This window comes from Ovis aries, chromosome 10, assembly GCF_016772045.2.
Source record: "Ovis aries strain OAR_USU_Benz2616 breed Rambouillet chromosome 10, ARS-UI_Ramb_v3.0, whole genome shotgun sequence".
NCBI lineage: Eukaryota > Metazoa > Chordata > Mammalia > Artiodactyla > Bovidae > Ovis > Ovis aries.
In genome coordinates this window covers 46,745,321-46,762,684 of record NC_056063.1, presented here as the reverse complement: position 1 = coordinate 46,762,684, position 17,364 = coordinate 46,745,321, and the positions used below count along the sequence as shown (strand labels likewise).

The window sequence follows — 17,364 nt, the reverse complement described above, 5'->3', positions numbered from 1 at the left end:
TACAAAGATTTTAGGCCACTTAGGATCCCTGTTTTCCTTGAACTGTTGTCCCTGCCTGGTTTCCTCATACAACCATTTCACTGCCCCCTGTTTAAATATTTCCCAGTATTCAATGCCCGTTTCTTTTTTTTAAGTTTTTAAAAAATTAATTTATTTTAATTGGAGGCTAATTACTTTATAATATTGTGGTGGTTTTTGCCACACATCAACATGAATCAGTCATGGGTGTACATGCTTACTGCCATGAGAATTTTGTTTTTCTTCACTCTGCTCTCAACTTGCATCATCTAAATATAATCTCTTCTTTTTCTAAATAACCACTAGATGCCATTTGAGTCAATTTTTTAGCACATAACCTTATTGAGATTATAATTGCATGTATTTTTTTATCTTCTTCCTAGAGCTCTCTCTTAATTCAAGATAATGTCTATGAAGTTGCATTGTAATCAAGAGCATGGTTTCCCAGTAGAAAGTTTTTTTTTTTTTTTTTTTAGTTTTACTCTCCTGGATGGAGTAAGCAGAGAATGTATCCTTCTCATTTCAGCTTTTTTTTTTGCCTCATCTCATCTCATCTCATTCATATACTTTATCAAAAGACATTAAGTTATTACTCTGTGTTAGAGAGCTGAAGTTTATATATATATGTCTTATTTTTCCCCTTAAGACTGGTCCCTAAAAAAAAAAAAAAAAAAAAGAGTGGTCCCTAAATTTTGTCAGCTTCTCAAAGGTAAAAACTACTGATAAATATGAAAGTTGCATATGTGTGTAATAAATACTTCATGCATTAAATTAGGCAGAGCTCTGAGTTTAGTATATTTGTTACCACTCCATCATCATGCCAAACATGCACTTACAGTGATTTCCTTCACGTATTAAAACTTCTCTTTCATTTATGCAAAAGTGAAATCCAGAGTTGCATATATATGTGCAACTGTTTCAATATATCCAAGTAGCCTCTTAAGTTTGTTAATGCTTTTCAGTCAGTTTCTCCAAAATCTGTACTGTCTTCTTTTTTTGTAAGTCATTCTACTGATTTTTTTAGAATCTGTGCCTGAAGAGAAATTGATAAACTTTGGCCCTTTCTCAGGTTATTTCTATCATAGACAATTTTAGCTGTTCACTGAGCTAACATAGGGTTAGTTTGTCTACGGCAACTGTAATAATATATAGTAGTAATTTTACTACCAACATGATATTTCATCATCACAAGCCTCATTAGAGAGAAATAATATAGAAACCACAGGCTTATGGCTCATGGTACCAGATTAGCATCCCCTCCATGGCACATTGAATCTAAGTTTACGAAAAGAAATTTGTAATAAATTTAGTTATTTCTTAATTATTAGTACTTCATGTCTGTTAGCATTTTCTGTTTCACAAGGTACTTTCCCACACATACATAATTTAATTGGATTTGAACTATAATCCATTGAGTTTGCGGTTATCTTTTTAATAAACAGACCGGATGAACCTCAAAGAACATAAGAGGTGGAATCTTCCTCTACTATTTGCTGAGACTTGGTAGAGCCAAGGACTTAAATTTACACTTTCTGAATCTAACATGGGCTACTTTTCATTTTACAATAATTATATCACATTATGGTGACAATTTTACATAAAAAATGGAGTAATTGTAAATCCAGACTTTGAAAAGTGGGCTTAAAATGTAAAACAGTAAGTCTTATTTCATGATATTCCTGGATTTTTATAAGAACTGGAGTAGATACATGAAGGTGTGTGACCAGTTTTTAAGATTACATCCTGGTATCAGAATGATTAGTTCCTATTGTCAAATTAACTCCAGAGTGCCTTGAGTAGGAATAAACCACCATTGAGGTATTGTTGAGCTAAATTTAAATAACTATGTTTTATGTTTGGAAATAAATTTTAAAAATATTTTTAAACACCAATCCTTAATTTTTTAGAGTATTCATGCTGCTACTCCAGTTGAATAATGTGGCTGATGAGTTTACAAAAACCCCAATAAATATAACTTTAATATACAATTGAATGGGAATTTGTCAAAATGACCAAGAAGTTTGTATTTCTATAAATAAATATTCACTTCTTTATAGTAAGTACCATGTTCACTACAACTTTAATCAACTTTTATTACTGAACCATTATAGAAATATAACATGTTAATGCAAGCTTTCAGATCACTTGTAAACATTAAATATGGAGATTTTTTCCATTTTAATAATGCTGCTATCTATTTTACATGAACATGAACAAATGTGACTACAGTGAAATGTATGGTTTTTTAAAAGTGAATGACTTTTCTTCTACTTGGAATTTATGGTATAATAAAAGATATCAGAGAAAAGACACACACACACAAACTTGAAAGAGAATATATAATTCAAACCCAGAGGGATTAGTTATGAAAATAACAACTGAGTTAGACTTTATTAACAGGAAAGAAAACATTTTAAAAGTGGAGGCCCATTATTTTTTCAAACAACATTGTTCCTTAGGATATCCTGCTAACTTGTTACGAGTGATAAGATTGCAAATAAAAAAGCCTGTCTTACAGAAGCATCAATCTTAGTGATAGTCATTTATTGGTAAGTGACTTACAATATGAGAAGAATCATGAGATGAAGTATCATTTTTTATATTTCACTGATTTTGGAGTTTTAAAATATTTTCTTCTCGTTTTTACTTTCCCTTTATATTATACATTATATTCTAATTGGCTTCAGTTGATTTTGTGTTGTTATATTATTAATTGTCAGTATATGTTATATAATTATTAAAATGTTAATTAGCAGTTTTTTTCCAGTTAAAAGATGAAATTTGTAAGTTTATAATATTTTCTGTTTTATTTTGCTTTAGACAACCACTGTAGTTTCCTATGGCTAAATTAAAATACAATGATATGTGCATACTAAGTCACTTCAATCTTGTCTGAATCTTTGCGACCCTATAGACTGTAGCTCACCAGGCTCCCGTGTCCATGGGATTCTCCAGGCAAGAGTACTAGAGTGGGATGCCATGCCTTCCTCCAGGGGGTCTTGCAGACCCAGAGACTGAACCCATGTTTCTTATGTCTCCTGAATTGGCAGATGGGTTCCTTACCTCTACCACCACCTGGGAAGCCCATGAAATACACGCATAATTTAAATTTAATAACCACTGTGTCTTAGGACTTCAAAACCAACAATTCTTAAGAGAACTGGCATAACTGCTGGCCCCTACAGATGTAGAGTACTTAAAAAAAATTGTGCCCCAGTTAATGCAGGTTTCAAAAGTACTTACTTTATTCCTAGGAAGATATACTTGTCATTGCATCTGATTTACCATCCTCACTGTTGTGAATGACTGTCTTACAAATTTTTTAAATTCGATAAAACATCAAATTGGAAAATTCTATATAATGAAGCAAGATAAATTGACTTCTTACAAAAGGACATTTGTCACCTGAGTATAATCACTAGCTTTCTGTGAAATTTTGTGTTTCTGTTTGTGAATTGTATATATCCATAAGCCTGTGGAATTTAGAATTAAGATAGTGTAATTCAGCCTCTAAATGGATCCATTTCACTCTCCAATTGATATAAGTGAAATCTCCACTTAACTAATTTTATGATTTCTTATGGGGCTTCCTAGGTGGTTCAGTGGTAAAGAATCTACCTGCCAAGGCAGGAGATGCAGGAGATCCCTGGGTTGGGAAGCCTCCCTGGAGAAGGAAATAGCAACCCACTCTTATATTCTTGCCTGGAAAAATCCCATAGACAGGAGCCTGGCAGGCTACAGTCCATAGGGTGGCAAAGAGTCTGATGTGACTGAGTGACTGAGCACAATGATTTTTTATAAGAAATAATAGAGAATGTGTAACATTAGACTTGAGTGATACTAGAGTTTGTCTCATTCAACCTGCCAATTTTTTAAAAACTGAAGAAATCAAAACCTGAAGAAGTTGTCACGTGTTCAAAGTACCTGATACTAACTGGACACTAAATTATTTTTATTTTATACACTAATGTATTCAGAAAATTGCATGCACTGTTTTAGTTACCTAAAGCTGTGGAACAAACTGCACCAAAACTTAGTGGCTTAAACCAGCAAACATTTGAAATCTTGCAGTCTCTATGGATCACAGACCTGGCACAACTTAGCTGGATGCCTCTGGTTTAAGGTCTCATGAGTTTGGGACTGCAGCCTCATGTAAGGGCCTGACTGGGCAGGGGGATATATTTTCATTATCTCATGTGGTTTTCACAGCCCTATGTCTCTTGTCCTATGTCTTGGCACAGGACTGTCTCACGACATTATAGCTGGTTCTTCCATGACAAGAATGTCAGGAAAGGGAGAAAGAGAGAAATGGAAATGACAGACATTTTACAACTGAATCCTGGAGTTGACATTCCATCACTTTGCTTTATTCTCTTTGTTAGGTCTAACTCAGACTACAGGGAAGGTTCTATACAAGATATGAATAACAGGATGGAGGAATCACCAGAGCCATCCTGTAGGCTGTCCCTAACCTTAACCCTACCATATGCCCAGAGAAAATACTTCCCAAGTAAAATATTTATTTATTAAGTCTTTATAGTAAAACATCTCAGGTAATGAAATTGGAATACAGACTCTTGGTGGACCAATACTATGTTCTGTGTATGTTTTTCTTTCCGATTGTGTACTGAGGTTACAAAAATTATGTCTTTGTACCTATGAAATATGCAGTGAAGTCTTAAAGATTAAACAGAGAAGATGGTTCAGACATATGTACACAAGCACAAAGCAAGAGAGGGAGAGAGACAGAGAAATAAAGACTAAATACAGCAAAATATAAATATTGAATTTGAGGGAGGAATTCAATTAGTTTTCCAAGGGCTGGTTTAAGAAGTTACCACAATAAAATAATAAAAAGTTTTATTTTGCCACAGTTCTGGAGCCCAGGAGTGTAAAATCAAGGTATTAACATGGATGAACTCCCTCCAAGAGGCTAAAGGAGAATCTATTCTTTACCTCTTCCAACTTCTGCTGTCAGAATTCCTTGACTCTCACCCCAAATTCTGAACCCTGTCTCTGTCTCCACTCTGCCTCCTCTTTTTTCTGTGGCTCTCTTCTCTTTCTCTCAAATCTCCTTCTGCCTTTTTCATATAAGGATATTTGTCACTGGATTTGCTGCTGCTCTTTAGTAGCTCAGTCATGGCTAACTCTTTGCAAGTCCCTGGGCTGTAGCCAACCAAGATCCTCTGTCCATGGGATTCTCCAGGCAAGAGTACTGCAGTAGATTGTCATTTCCTTCTCCAGGGAATTATTGCCAACCAGGGATGGAACCTAAGTTTCCTGTGTCTCCTGCTTGGCAGGCAGATTCTTTACCACTGAGACAACTAGGAACCATTCCATATCACAATGATCTCATCTCAAGGTTCTTAACTTAATCATGCCTGTAAAACCCCTCTTTCCAAATAAACTAGAATTACTGCGATCTAAAGATTAGGGGTGGACATATAGTTTCGGCAGGGGGTAGGGGGTGGGGAGTGGGGATGGCTACCATTCCATCCACCACAGAAATACATAGGTATTCTTTGTTCAATTCTTGCAACTTTTCCAGAATTTTAAAAGCATGATATTAAAGACCATAAAAACAGAGGTTACATTGTCAAATGTCATAAAAATTCAAAGAGCTTAGCATCTGACAAGCTAACTTACTTTTAAAGGTAAAATTTTAAAAATATACAGATGTATTAAATTAGGTGCTTCGTCAATCTGTGCTTCATTGTCATTCACTATTTGAAGTCAGTGGAGATTATGTCATGTCAAAACTCTTCTACATTGTCTGGCCTCTCAAATTTTTGCTTTAATCTTTTCTAAAACATTTAGGATATCAAAGGTCACTTTTATTTCAAAACAAATAACTATGTTCCCAATTTTGCTATTCTTGGAGTAAGACTGAGACTTTCTGTTAATTGCCACAAGATGACAACTTTTTCTCAGATAGTAAGATCTTGAAGCCGAAAGGAATATTTTTGTTTTGTTTGATCTCTGATTAGTTTGTCTTTTCAAATATGTACATTGATCTTAAGAATCACTCTTTCTCATTTCTTTAGCTGCCGTGCCTTTAAGTTTGATTGAGTTAAAGTGGCTTTATGAAATATCTCTGCTATATAAAATGATAAATAAATGTATCTAATCAAGTACCTCTATACTAAATGAGTCTATTTGCACTTACCTTAAACCATGAAGATCAAGACAAGCATTCCAATGAAGTAACTGCCGGGGGGAAAAAAGACACACACACACACACACCACATATACACACACCACATACATTTACACATAAACAAGAAACAGTTTTAATCCTGGGAGGATAATAGAGTGGTTAACAGAATAATGATGGAAAACAAAATGTTTTACTAACTGTGAGAATTAGCTACTTTACAACTGAAATCAGTCACTGGGGTCTAGATAAGCTCTTAAAGCTTTCACATTTTATTTTTTTAACATTAAATCTCCAGTGTCTATCACATTGTTTAAGTAGATATTGATAATATCAAATAGATATATTTATAAATGTGTATACCACTAGTAATTAATAAATTACTCACAGAGTAGCCAAACACAGTCAAGCATAAATGTATTGAAGTTAAATCAACTAGTCAAGGGATTGTTGGAACTTATATCAAACGTGTGTGTGTGTGTGTATACATACATTTGATGCCGTTTGCATGGACAACCTTTAAGAATTGTGGAGTCATCGACTCTAAAGCTGAAAGCAAACACAGGTGGTTGGTTCTATGTCTTTCTTCAAGAGACAAGCAATTATTATCCTCATGATCTATTAAGCCACATTTTCTTTAGCATGTGACAGCTAAGGTGATGTTGATCAAAAAATATAGCTCTTTATTCTTAAACAAGTTCACATGCACATAGATGTTTAACTAGTGCCTTTATAGAGCTATTATGAAAAAACACTAGCAGCCTTGGTCTGGAGTAATTTATGACAGCTAGGTAAATGGTGTCCAAGATCACCTTGATAGTGTTAGCTATTCAGTATCCCTACCCCTGTACTGTGGCCTTTCTTTAACTCTGTTGACAAATGTGAGAGAGGAAAAAAAAAAAAAATACAAAAAACACAATGAGCCTACTCAGACTGCTTACTCTTTCTCCTTCTAGTACCTTCTGCATCAGATCATCTGTCAGTCAGTTAACAGAGAAAAGAATAGAAGGAGAAACTGCAGAGGAGTGAGTGTGTATGAGAGAAGCATAGTTAAAAGAAGGCCTTGGGTCTATCACTACCCTCCCCAACCCTTCTTTCTTTTTGGTTCATTAACTGGAAGTGTGGAAAAGTGAAGGGAAATGAATTTAACTTGTCCTGACATTAGTTAGGGACAGAAATGCAATGACTTCCAGAATATTTCTGCCCCAGAGAGAGGTAATTGAAAAAGTTGTTGTGTGGTTAGATGGTGTAATGAAAAATAAAGAAATGATTCAGGAGAGTGGAATCAAATTATAAGCATAAAGGCAAGTGTGCTGAAGTTTTTAGCCAGTTGAAAAATTGAGAGATACTATCAGGACTGTGCAAATATATTGCTCTGATTAATTTTCCTGGGGTGAAATATGACAATATTTATAAAATTGACAATCCTGCCCTGAATAAAATTTTCTCTGTGATATAATAAGCTAAAATAAGCCATAACAAGTATCCATCTATGTAAAAACATTTAAGTAGTAAGGAACTGAATAAGAAGGTTTCATGTGAGAGTAAAAGGAATTTGTATCTGGACATTGCTCAGAGTTGCTTACAACCTGGGGGAATACTCAATAAACAAAGTAAAGGCTAATTTATCTTACAGAGTATCATATTTGAGTTTTGAAATGTTGTTTTGGCTGTTGGTGTTTTCTTTTCTTTTCTTTGGACGCCTTTTACATGTTTAAAAAACAGTTTTTCAATATGACGTGAGAGGAGTCACATGCATGCAGACTTCAGCCATGTCTGATTCTTTGCGACCCATGGACTGTAGTCCACCAGGTTCCTCTGTCCATGAGATTCTCCAGGCAATAATACTGGAGTGGGTTGCCATGCTCTCCTCCAGGGGATCACCCTGACCTGGGATTGAACTTACATCTCCTGAGTCTCTTGCATTGGCAGGCAGGTTCCTTACCACTAGAGACACCTGGGAAGATCTAAGGTGAGAGGTATTCAAGGGTCAAAATAAATTCAGTTCAGTTCAGTTCAGTTGCTCAGTCATGTTCAACTCTGTGATCCCATGGTTGCAACACGCGAGGCCTCCCTGTCCACCAACTCCCGGAGTTTACTCAGACTCATGTCCATTGAGTCAGTGATGCTGTCCAATCATCTCATCCTCTGTTGTGCCCTTCTCCCCCCACCTTCAATCTTTCCCAGCATCAGATGGGTCAGTTCGTCACATTAGGTAGCCACAGTATTGGAGTTTCAATTACAGCATCAGTCCTTCTAATGAATATTCAAGACTGATTCCCTTTAGGATTGACTGGTTGTATCTCCTTGAAGTCCAAGGGACTCTCAACAGTCTTCTTCAATACCATAGTTCAAAAACATCAATACTTTAGTGCTCAGCTTTCTTTATAGTCCAACTTTCACATCCATACATGAGTACTGAAAAAAACTATAACCTTGACTAGATGGATCTTTGTTGGCAAAGTAATATCTCTGCTTTTTAATATGCTGTCTAGGTTGGTCATAACATTTCTTCCAAGGAGTAAGTGTCTTTTAATTTCATGACTGCAGTCACCATCTGCAGTGAATTTGGAGCCCCCCAAAATAAAGTATGTCACTGTTTCCACTGTTTCCCCATCTATTTGCCATGAAGTGATGGGACTGGATGCCATGATCTTCGTTTTCTGAATGTTGAGCTTTAAGCCAACTTTTTCGCTCTCCTCTTTCACTTTCGTCAAGAGGCTCTTTAGTTCTTCTTCCCTTTCCGCAAAAAGCGTGGTGTCACCTGCATGTCTGAAGTTATTGATATTTCTCCCAGCAATCTTGATTTCAGCAATGCTTGATTACAGCAGTTGTGCTTCAGCATAGCATTTCTCATGATGTACTCTGCATATAAGTTAAACAAGCAGGGTGACAATATACAGCTTTGATGTACTCCTTTCCCTATTTGGAACCAGTCTGTTGTTCCATGTCCAGTTTTAAAGGTTACTTCCTCTGTATAATCGGCTCCAGTTTCATCCATCTCATCAGAACTGATTCAAATGAATTCTTTTTAACGGCTGAGTAATACTCCATTGTGTATATGTATCACAGCTTTCTTATCCATTCATCTGCTGGAGCCGATTATACAGAGTGAAGTAAGCCAGAAAGAAAAACACCAATACAGTATACTAACACATATATATGGAATTTAGGAAGATGGCAATGACGACCCTGTATGCAAGACAGGGAAAGAGACACAGATGTGTATAACGGACTTTTGGACTCAGAGGGAGAGGGAGAGGGTGGGATGATTTGGGAGAATGACATTCTAACATGTATACTATCATGTAAGAATCGAATCACCTGTCTATGTCTGACGCAGGAAGCAGCATGCTTGGGGCTGGTGCATGGGGATGACCCAGAGAGATGTTATGGGGAGGGAGGTGGGAGGGGGATTCATGTTTGGGAACGCATGTAAGAATTAAAGATTTTAAAATTTAAAAATAAAAAACTAAAAATAAAAAAAAAAAAAATAAAGGTTACTTCCTGACCTGCATACAGATTTCTCAAGAGGGAGGTCAGGTGGTCTGATATTCCCATCTCTTTCAGAATTTTCCACAGTTTATTGTTATCCACACAGTCAAAGGCTTTGGAATAGTCAATAAAGCAGAAATAGATATTTTTTTGGAACTCTCTTGCTTTTTCGATGATGCAACAGATATTAGCAATTTGATATCTAGTTCCTCTGCCATTTCTAAAACCAACTTGAACATCTGGAAGTTCAAGGTTCACATGCTGTTGAAGCCTGGCTTGGAGAATTTTGAGCATTACTTTGCTATTGTGTGAGATGAGTGCAACTGTGCGGAGAAGGCAATGGCAACCCACTCCAGTACTCTTGCCTGGAAAATCCCATGGATGAAGGAGCCTGCTAGGCTGCGGTCCATGGGGTCGCTAGGAGTTGGGCAGGACTGAGTGACTTCACTTTCACTTTTCACTTTCATGCATTGGAGAAGGAAATGGCAACCCACTCCAGTGTTCTTGCCTGGAGAATCCCAGGGACCGGGGAGCCTGGTGGGCTGCCGTCTATGGGGTCGCACAGAGTCAGACACGACTGAAGCGATTTAGCAGCAGCAGCAGCAGTGCAGTAGTTTGAACATTCTTTGACATTACTTTTCTTAGGGATTGGAATGAAAACTGACCTTTTCTAGTTCTGTGACCACTGCTGAGTTTTCAAGTTTGCTGGCCTATTGAGTACAGCACTTTTACAGCATCATCTTTCAGGGTTTGAAATAGCTCAACTGGAATTCCATCACCTCCACTAGCTTTGTTTGTCGTGATACTTCCTAAGGCCCACTTGACTTTGCATTCCAGGATGTCTGGCTCTAGGTGAGTGATCATGCCATCGAATTATCTGGGTCATGAAGATCTTTTTTGTATAGTTCTACATATGGATGTGAGAGTTAGACTATAAAGAGAGCTGAGCACCAAAGAATTGATGCTTTTGAACTATGGTGTTGGAGAAGACTCTTGAGAGTACCTTGGACTGCAAGGAGATCCAACCAGTCCATCCTAAAGGAGATCAGTCCTGAGTGTTCATTGGAAGGACTGATGTTGAAGCTGAACCTCCAGTACTTTGGCCACCTTATGTGAAGAGCTGACTCATCTGAAAAGACTCTGATGCTGGGAAAGATTGAGGGCAGGAGGAGAAGGGGACGACAGAGCATGAGATGGCTGGATGGCATCATCGACTCAGTGGACATGGGTTTGGGTAGACTCCGGAAGTTGGTGATGGACAGGGAGGCCTCACGTGCTGAGGTTCATGGGGCCTCAAAAAATCAGACACGACTAAGTGACTGAACTGAACTGAACTGAACTCTGTATTCTTGCCACCTCTTTTTAATATCTTCTGCCTCTGTTAGATCCCTACCATTTCTGTTCTTTATTGAGCCCATCTTTGCATGAAATGTTCCTTTGGTATCTCTAATTTTCCTGAAGAGATCTCTAGTTTCCCATTCTAATTTTTTCCTGTTTCTTTGCATTGATCAGTGAGGAAGGCCTTTTTACCTCTCCTTGCTATTCTTTGGAACTCTGCGTTCAAATGGGTATATCGTTCCTTTTCTCCTTTGCTTTTTGCTTCTCTTCTTTTTACAGCTATTTTTAAGGCCTCCTCAGACAGCCATTTTGATTTTTTGCATTTTTTTTCTTGGGGATTGTCTTGATCCCTGTCTCCTGTACAATGTCATGAACCTCCATCGTTAGTTATTCAGGTACTCTGTCAGATCTAATCCCTTGAATCTATTTCTCACTTCCACAGTATAATCATAAAGGATTTGATTTAGGTCATACCTGAACAATGCACATAAGTTTGGGTGAACTCTGGGAGTTAGTGATGGACAGTGAGGCCTGTCATGCTGTAATTCATGGAGTTGCAAAGAGTCGGACATGACTGGGCAACTGAACTGAACTGAATGATCTAGTGGTTTCCCCTACTTTCTTCAATTTAAGTCTGAATTTGGCGATGAGGAGTTCATGATCTAAGCCACAGTCTGCTTCCAGTCTTGTGTTTGCTGTCTGTATAGAGCTTCTCCATCTTTGGCTGCAAAGAATATAGTCAATCTGATTTCGATATTGACCATCTGTTGATGTCCATGTGTAGAGTCTTCTCTTGGGTTGTTGGAAGAGGATGTTTGCTATGACCAGTGCATTTTCTTGCCAAAACTCTATTATCCTTTGCCCTGATTCATTCTGTACTCCAAGGCCAAATTTGCCTGTTACTCCTACTTTTGCATTCCAGTCCCCTATGATGAAAAGGACATCTTTTTGGGGTGTTAGTTCTAGAAGGTCTTGTAGGTCTTCATAGAACCATTCAACTTCAGCATTACTGGTAGGGGCATAGACTTGGATTACCATGGTGTTGGATGCTTTGCCTTGGAAACGAACAAAGATCATTCTGCATTTTGGACTCTTTTGTTGACTATGATGGCTACTCCATTTCTTCTAAGGGATTCTTTCCCACAGTAGTAGATATAACAGTCATCTGAGTTAAATTCACCCATTCCAGTCCATTTTAGTTCACTGATTCCTAAAATGTCGATGTTCACGCTTACCATCTCCTGTTTGACCACTTCCAATTTGCCTTGATTCATTGACCTAACGTTCCAGGCTCCTATGCAATATTGCTCTTTACAGCTTCGGACTTTACTTCCATCTCTAGTCATATCCACAACTGGGTTTTGTTTTTGCTTTGGCTCCGTCCCTTCATTCTTTCTGGAGTTATTTTTCCACTGATCTCCAGTAGCATATTGGGCTCCTACCAACCTGGGGAGTTCATCTTTCAGTGTCCTATCTTTTTGCCTTTTCATCCTGTTCATGGGGTTCTCAAGACAAGAATACTGAAGTGGTTTGCCATTACCTTCTTCAGTGAACCACGTTTTGTCAGAACTCTCCACCATGGCTCGTTCATCTTGGGTGGCCCTACACGGCATGGCTCATAGTTTCATTTAGACAAGGTTGTAGACCTTGTGATGAAATTAGTTAGTTTCCTGTAATTGTGGTTTCCAGTCTGTCAGCCCTCTATGGAGAAGGAAAGAGGCTTATGGAAGCTTCCTGATGGGAGAGACTAACTGAGGGGGAAACTGGGTCTTCTTCTGATGGGCGGGGCTATGCTCAGTAAATCTTTAATCCAATTTTTTGTTGATGGGTGAAGCTGTGTTCTCTCCCTGCTGTTTACCTGGGCCCAAACTATGGTGGAGGTAATGAAGATAATGGTGGCCTCTCAAAAGGTCCCATGCATGTACTGCTACACTCAGTGCCTCCAACCCTGGAGCAGGCCACCGCAGACCCACGCCTCCCCTGGAGACTCCTGGACACACCCAGGCAAGTCTGGGTCAGTCTCTTGTGGGGTCACTGCTCCTTTCTTCTGGGTCCTGGTACACACAAGGTTCTGTTTATACCCTCCAAGAGTCTATTTCCCAGTCCTATATAAGTGCTGGCAGCTCTATGGTGGTGTTAATGGCTACCTCCTCCAAGAGGGCTTATGCCATACCCGAGTCTGCTGCCATACCCAATGGCAGTCCACTGCTGATCTGTACCTCCACAGGAGACACTCAAACACAGTTCTGTCTCAGTCTCTGTGGGGTCTCTGGTCCAGATCTTTAGTTTTAATATTGAACAATTCAATTATAATTACTGAAGAATGTATTGATTGCAGTTTGTTTTCTTTTTAGTTATGGAATTAAAGTTTTTAATTGTATATTTGTTTGTAGACTCAAGAATATATTTGAACAAATCATTGATATATATAACCCTTCCAGGTTAATTGAGAAAGAAACACTAATATACAAAACATTTCTCCTATATGAAGCTCTTGAAATATCCTATTGTCAATCCAAACAGAATAAACTAAAATGAGATAATTGGGAAGGTACCCATAAAGTCAGCCTGAATATATTATCACAACTATATATGAGATAATATTTGTTTTAAAAAGATTCTATTGCACTGTAAACTCAGTCTCATTAGAGACTGCATTTAAAAGGCTTATAAAGTTACTCATTAATGTTATCTTGTTGTATCTCCACAGCTTTTTCATTAAAGAAAATTCAGCAGAAAGCATTTTCTCCTGATAGCAGGAACCAATTTGCAATAAATGTTCTGGAAACCACTAGGGAAGCCATTACTGAGGTCTAATAAAAACAGACAAGCGTAACTTGTTCTATATTTTTGTTTCAATCACACACAGATGAGACCCCGCTTTCCACACCAACTGCGAGAGACAGCCTTGACAAACTTTCTCTAACTGGGCATGGACAACCACTACCTCCAGGATTCCCATCTCCTTTTCTGTTTCCTGATGGATTGTCTTCCATAGAGACCCTTCTGACTAACATACAGGTAGGACTTTTTCACATTCTGGGAGAAAGGAACATGGAAGATTCAGCTGTCAGTGTTTCCCAAAGTCATACTGTTCCAGCTTAATCCATTCTTGAGACTGACAAAACCATGATAATGAATTTTTCTAGCAATTTGATATTTTAAACTTAATACACAAATTCAATCGGTTAGAAATACCCAAATATGTATACTACATCTTAATAAAAACTTAGATGAAATGACCTGGGCCTTTTAAAAACCATTCTGCTTAAATGTTCTCTTTATTGCCAATTAATAGTAGGAATCTAGCTGTTTAAGTTTATCTGATGTATTAAAAGACAGTACACCAGTTCTAATAAATATTTAGCTGTTTTTAAACTGCTGGCCTTTCAGTGAGGAAATGATATGTTTAGTCATTTAAATATGTCTAAATGAAAAAGAATCCAAAAAATCCCTTCTTTCATAAATTAGTTTATTTCAGTTAATAAGATTTCTTCAAAGAACAGACTTCAAAAAGTCATACAAAACTTTCCACAGATTTTCTATGTAGTCTTTAGGATGTATATTTTATGTACAGTACATTATGAATAAAAAATACAGTTAACAATAACATAGAACATGGAGCCAAAATAATAAGTGTTTGGGATAAAAGAAAGCATAATTTTTTGCCCACACATGAAGTGGTCATGTGGACCCCAGATGGAGCTTTTTGCCATCTACTTCTCCACACTTAAAGTAGCTGGTAGTAATATGCTTGCAGATACTCTGGTGTTTTTTTTTTTTTTTTTTTTTTTTTAATCTTTGTTCTAGCACTCAATCCTTAGTGGTATTTTTCTGTACACATTTCATACCATATTAAACTTTCTCCCAGTAGAAATGTAATTAATTTTATTTACCTCTCTAAGGACATAACAGAAGGCCTTTAATGTAACATATCTTCTCATCTGTTAATATGGCATTTTTAATACTAATGTAATTAGAATCTCCAGAACTGTATTCAACTTTAAGGTTTTATATCTCAGTAATTGAAATAAATCATCAATCTAACCTAAATGTAATCATAGCCAAATAATTGATTATATTTAAAAATAAACATATAACTTTTTTTCTAAATTCAGCCCACATTATTGTTTTCTGAGTTAAAGTTCTTAATGCATTTCTCTTTTGTTAAATTAAATGCTTTCAAAAATACCCCTCAACATTTCTGAATTTACACTTTGAGAAGTAAGGGAACAATTAAGTTTCTTTTGTATGTTGTGTTTGTGTGTGTGTGTGTGTGTGTGTACACATATATATAATTCTATATGAATCAAATAAAAAGCTAAACATTTACTTAAAATTCTCCATCTGGGTGTCTGTATATTCACTAACTAAAGCCTCTTTAATGGGGAAAAAAATAATGTAATTTCAATTTCAGGAAAGAAAACATTTCTCTCTAAATATTCACTAGTGTAAACCGGTTTGCTCATCTGAAAAGTAGATTTACACAGGGACCCTTGCATTCTGTGTGAAAACCACATCACTAAGTCAAATTCTGTGTTTGAGAATGTTTATCCACCCACCCATAGACAGTAATACACAGACTAGAAATGTTATCTGCATGCGTGCTTGCAGGCTAAATTGGTTCAGTCGGGTCAGACTCTATGTAACCCTATGGATTATAGCACTCCAGGCTTCTCTGTCCATGGGATTCTCCAGGCAAGTATACTAGAGTGGGTTGCCATGCCTTCCTCAAGATCTTCTGAACCCAGAGATTTAACCCACATCTCTTATGTCTCCTGCATTGGTGGGCAGGCTCTTTACCACTAGCACGGCTCAAGAAGCCCAGAAATGTTACCTATATCACCTCAAATTATAGTTATTTCTTTAAAGAAAGAAAAAGAGAAAAAGGAAAATTTCAGTTTTTAATTTTACAAATTTTAGATAAATTATTTTTTAGTGAATGTATCTCTGGAAATAATACATTCGCTAGCCTTCCAAACATCCTTAAGAGGATATATTAGGAAGAATTGATTATAGGAGTCAAGTCAAAGTAAATTATTTCTTCTAGTCCTAAATCATAGGATTCTGGGTCTGACAAAGTTAGAACACTCGCAATAAAAATGTTTCACTTAGGGACTTCCCTCTAGGTGCAGTGGTTAAGACCTTGCCTTCCAATGAAGGGGGTGAGGGTTTGATCCCTGGTCAGGTAGCTAAGATCCCTCATGACTCACAGACAAAAAATCAGAACATAAACAGCCAAAGCAATATTGTAACAAATTTAGCAAAGACTTTAAAAATGGTTCACATCAAAAAAGGAAATAATATTTCATTTAAAATAAACTATGCTTGTTCACTTCAGTTTCACATATAGATATATACAGATGAGATATTATATATGCATATGTATGAATTTGATACCTATATACAAGTATATGTGAATGCACATATATGTATGAAAGGTAAAATCAATTGAAAATCTTACTTAGTGCCATATACAGTAAAACAAAAGACAATACATATTTACATTCATACATACTTATATACATGTTCACACACACAAGCCAGACATACATGTTAAATTTATGTTCAGTTATAGTTTCACATTATTTTGCAAAAGGTCATGGTTGCTAGCTCTTTTATTATTATTACATATATTGAGTTATAGTAATATCCTAGGGATCATATAGAATATTTAAACAGTCATGACTCTGACTCATGGGGCATACAGTATAAATGTGTTTGCTGTCCAAATTCTAATTTGGGTAATTACATTCTGTCTACCTCAATTTCCTTTGTAAGTTCAATTATGTATAATGGTGTTCTCTGCTTTCTGTTTCAAATGGCAACACTCTTTTGGTGTGGTAAATTTAAAGCTCTATATTCCCTTTGAAGATACTTTATCACAATGACAATGAAAAATAGTTGAGTTGAAAGTATTTGCATTTTATATCATACAATATCATGTTTAAAATTAAAGGTTTATTGTGTATGCTTTCTATTTTTAAATATTGTGTTGTATTTAAATTTAATGTACATAAACTATTTTTCTTAGAATTAATGACCAAAACTACTCAATATTTAAGGAGTTATTGTTCTAATATTCAATCCTTTGATTTCATGATATTGTATAATTTGATAATTTTAAAATTAAGAATTTTTAATAGCTACTGTAGATGTCCCTTCCATGACACATTATCAAAATTGAATTTTCTTAAATGGTATTTCTTTGTGGTTTAAAAGAGGGCCTGTAGAAAAATATTATATGCTAGTATTTTAAAATATATATACTATATATAGTATAGAAAATACATTTTATATATAGTATAGAAAAATATAGGTAGTATAGAAATATATGTTCTACTGTATATCTTTAAGTA

General features: G+C 36.4%; 1 protein-coding gene across 4 annotated transcripts in view; it reads left to right on the top strand.

The window, feature by feature from the left end:
• DACH1 (dachshund family transcription factor 1) overlaps nt 1–17,364 on the top strand; it is a 467,964-nt gene that overhangs the window by 403,708 nt on the left and 46,892 nt on the right. For all 4 annotated transcript variants that reach the window (XM_027973690.2, XM_012184753.4, XM_060394521.1 and 1 more), the window contains one exon: nt 13,875–14,026. In XM_027973690.2, coding sequence (XP_027829491.2) covers nt 13,875–14,026 — 152 coding nt within the window. The remainder of the gene's footprint in view (nt 1–13,874; nt 14,027–17,364) is intronic.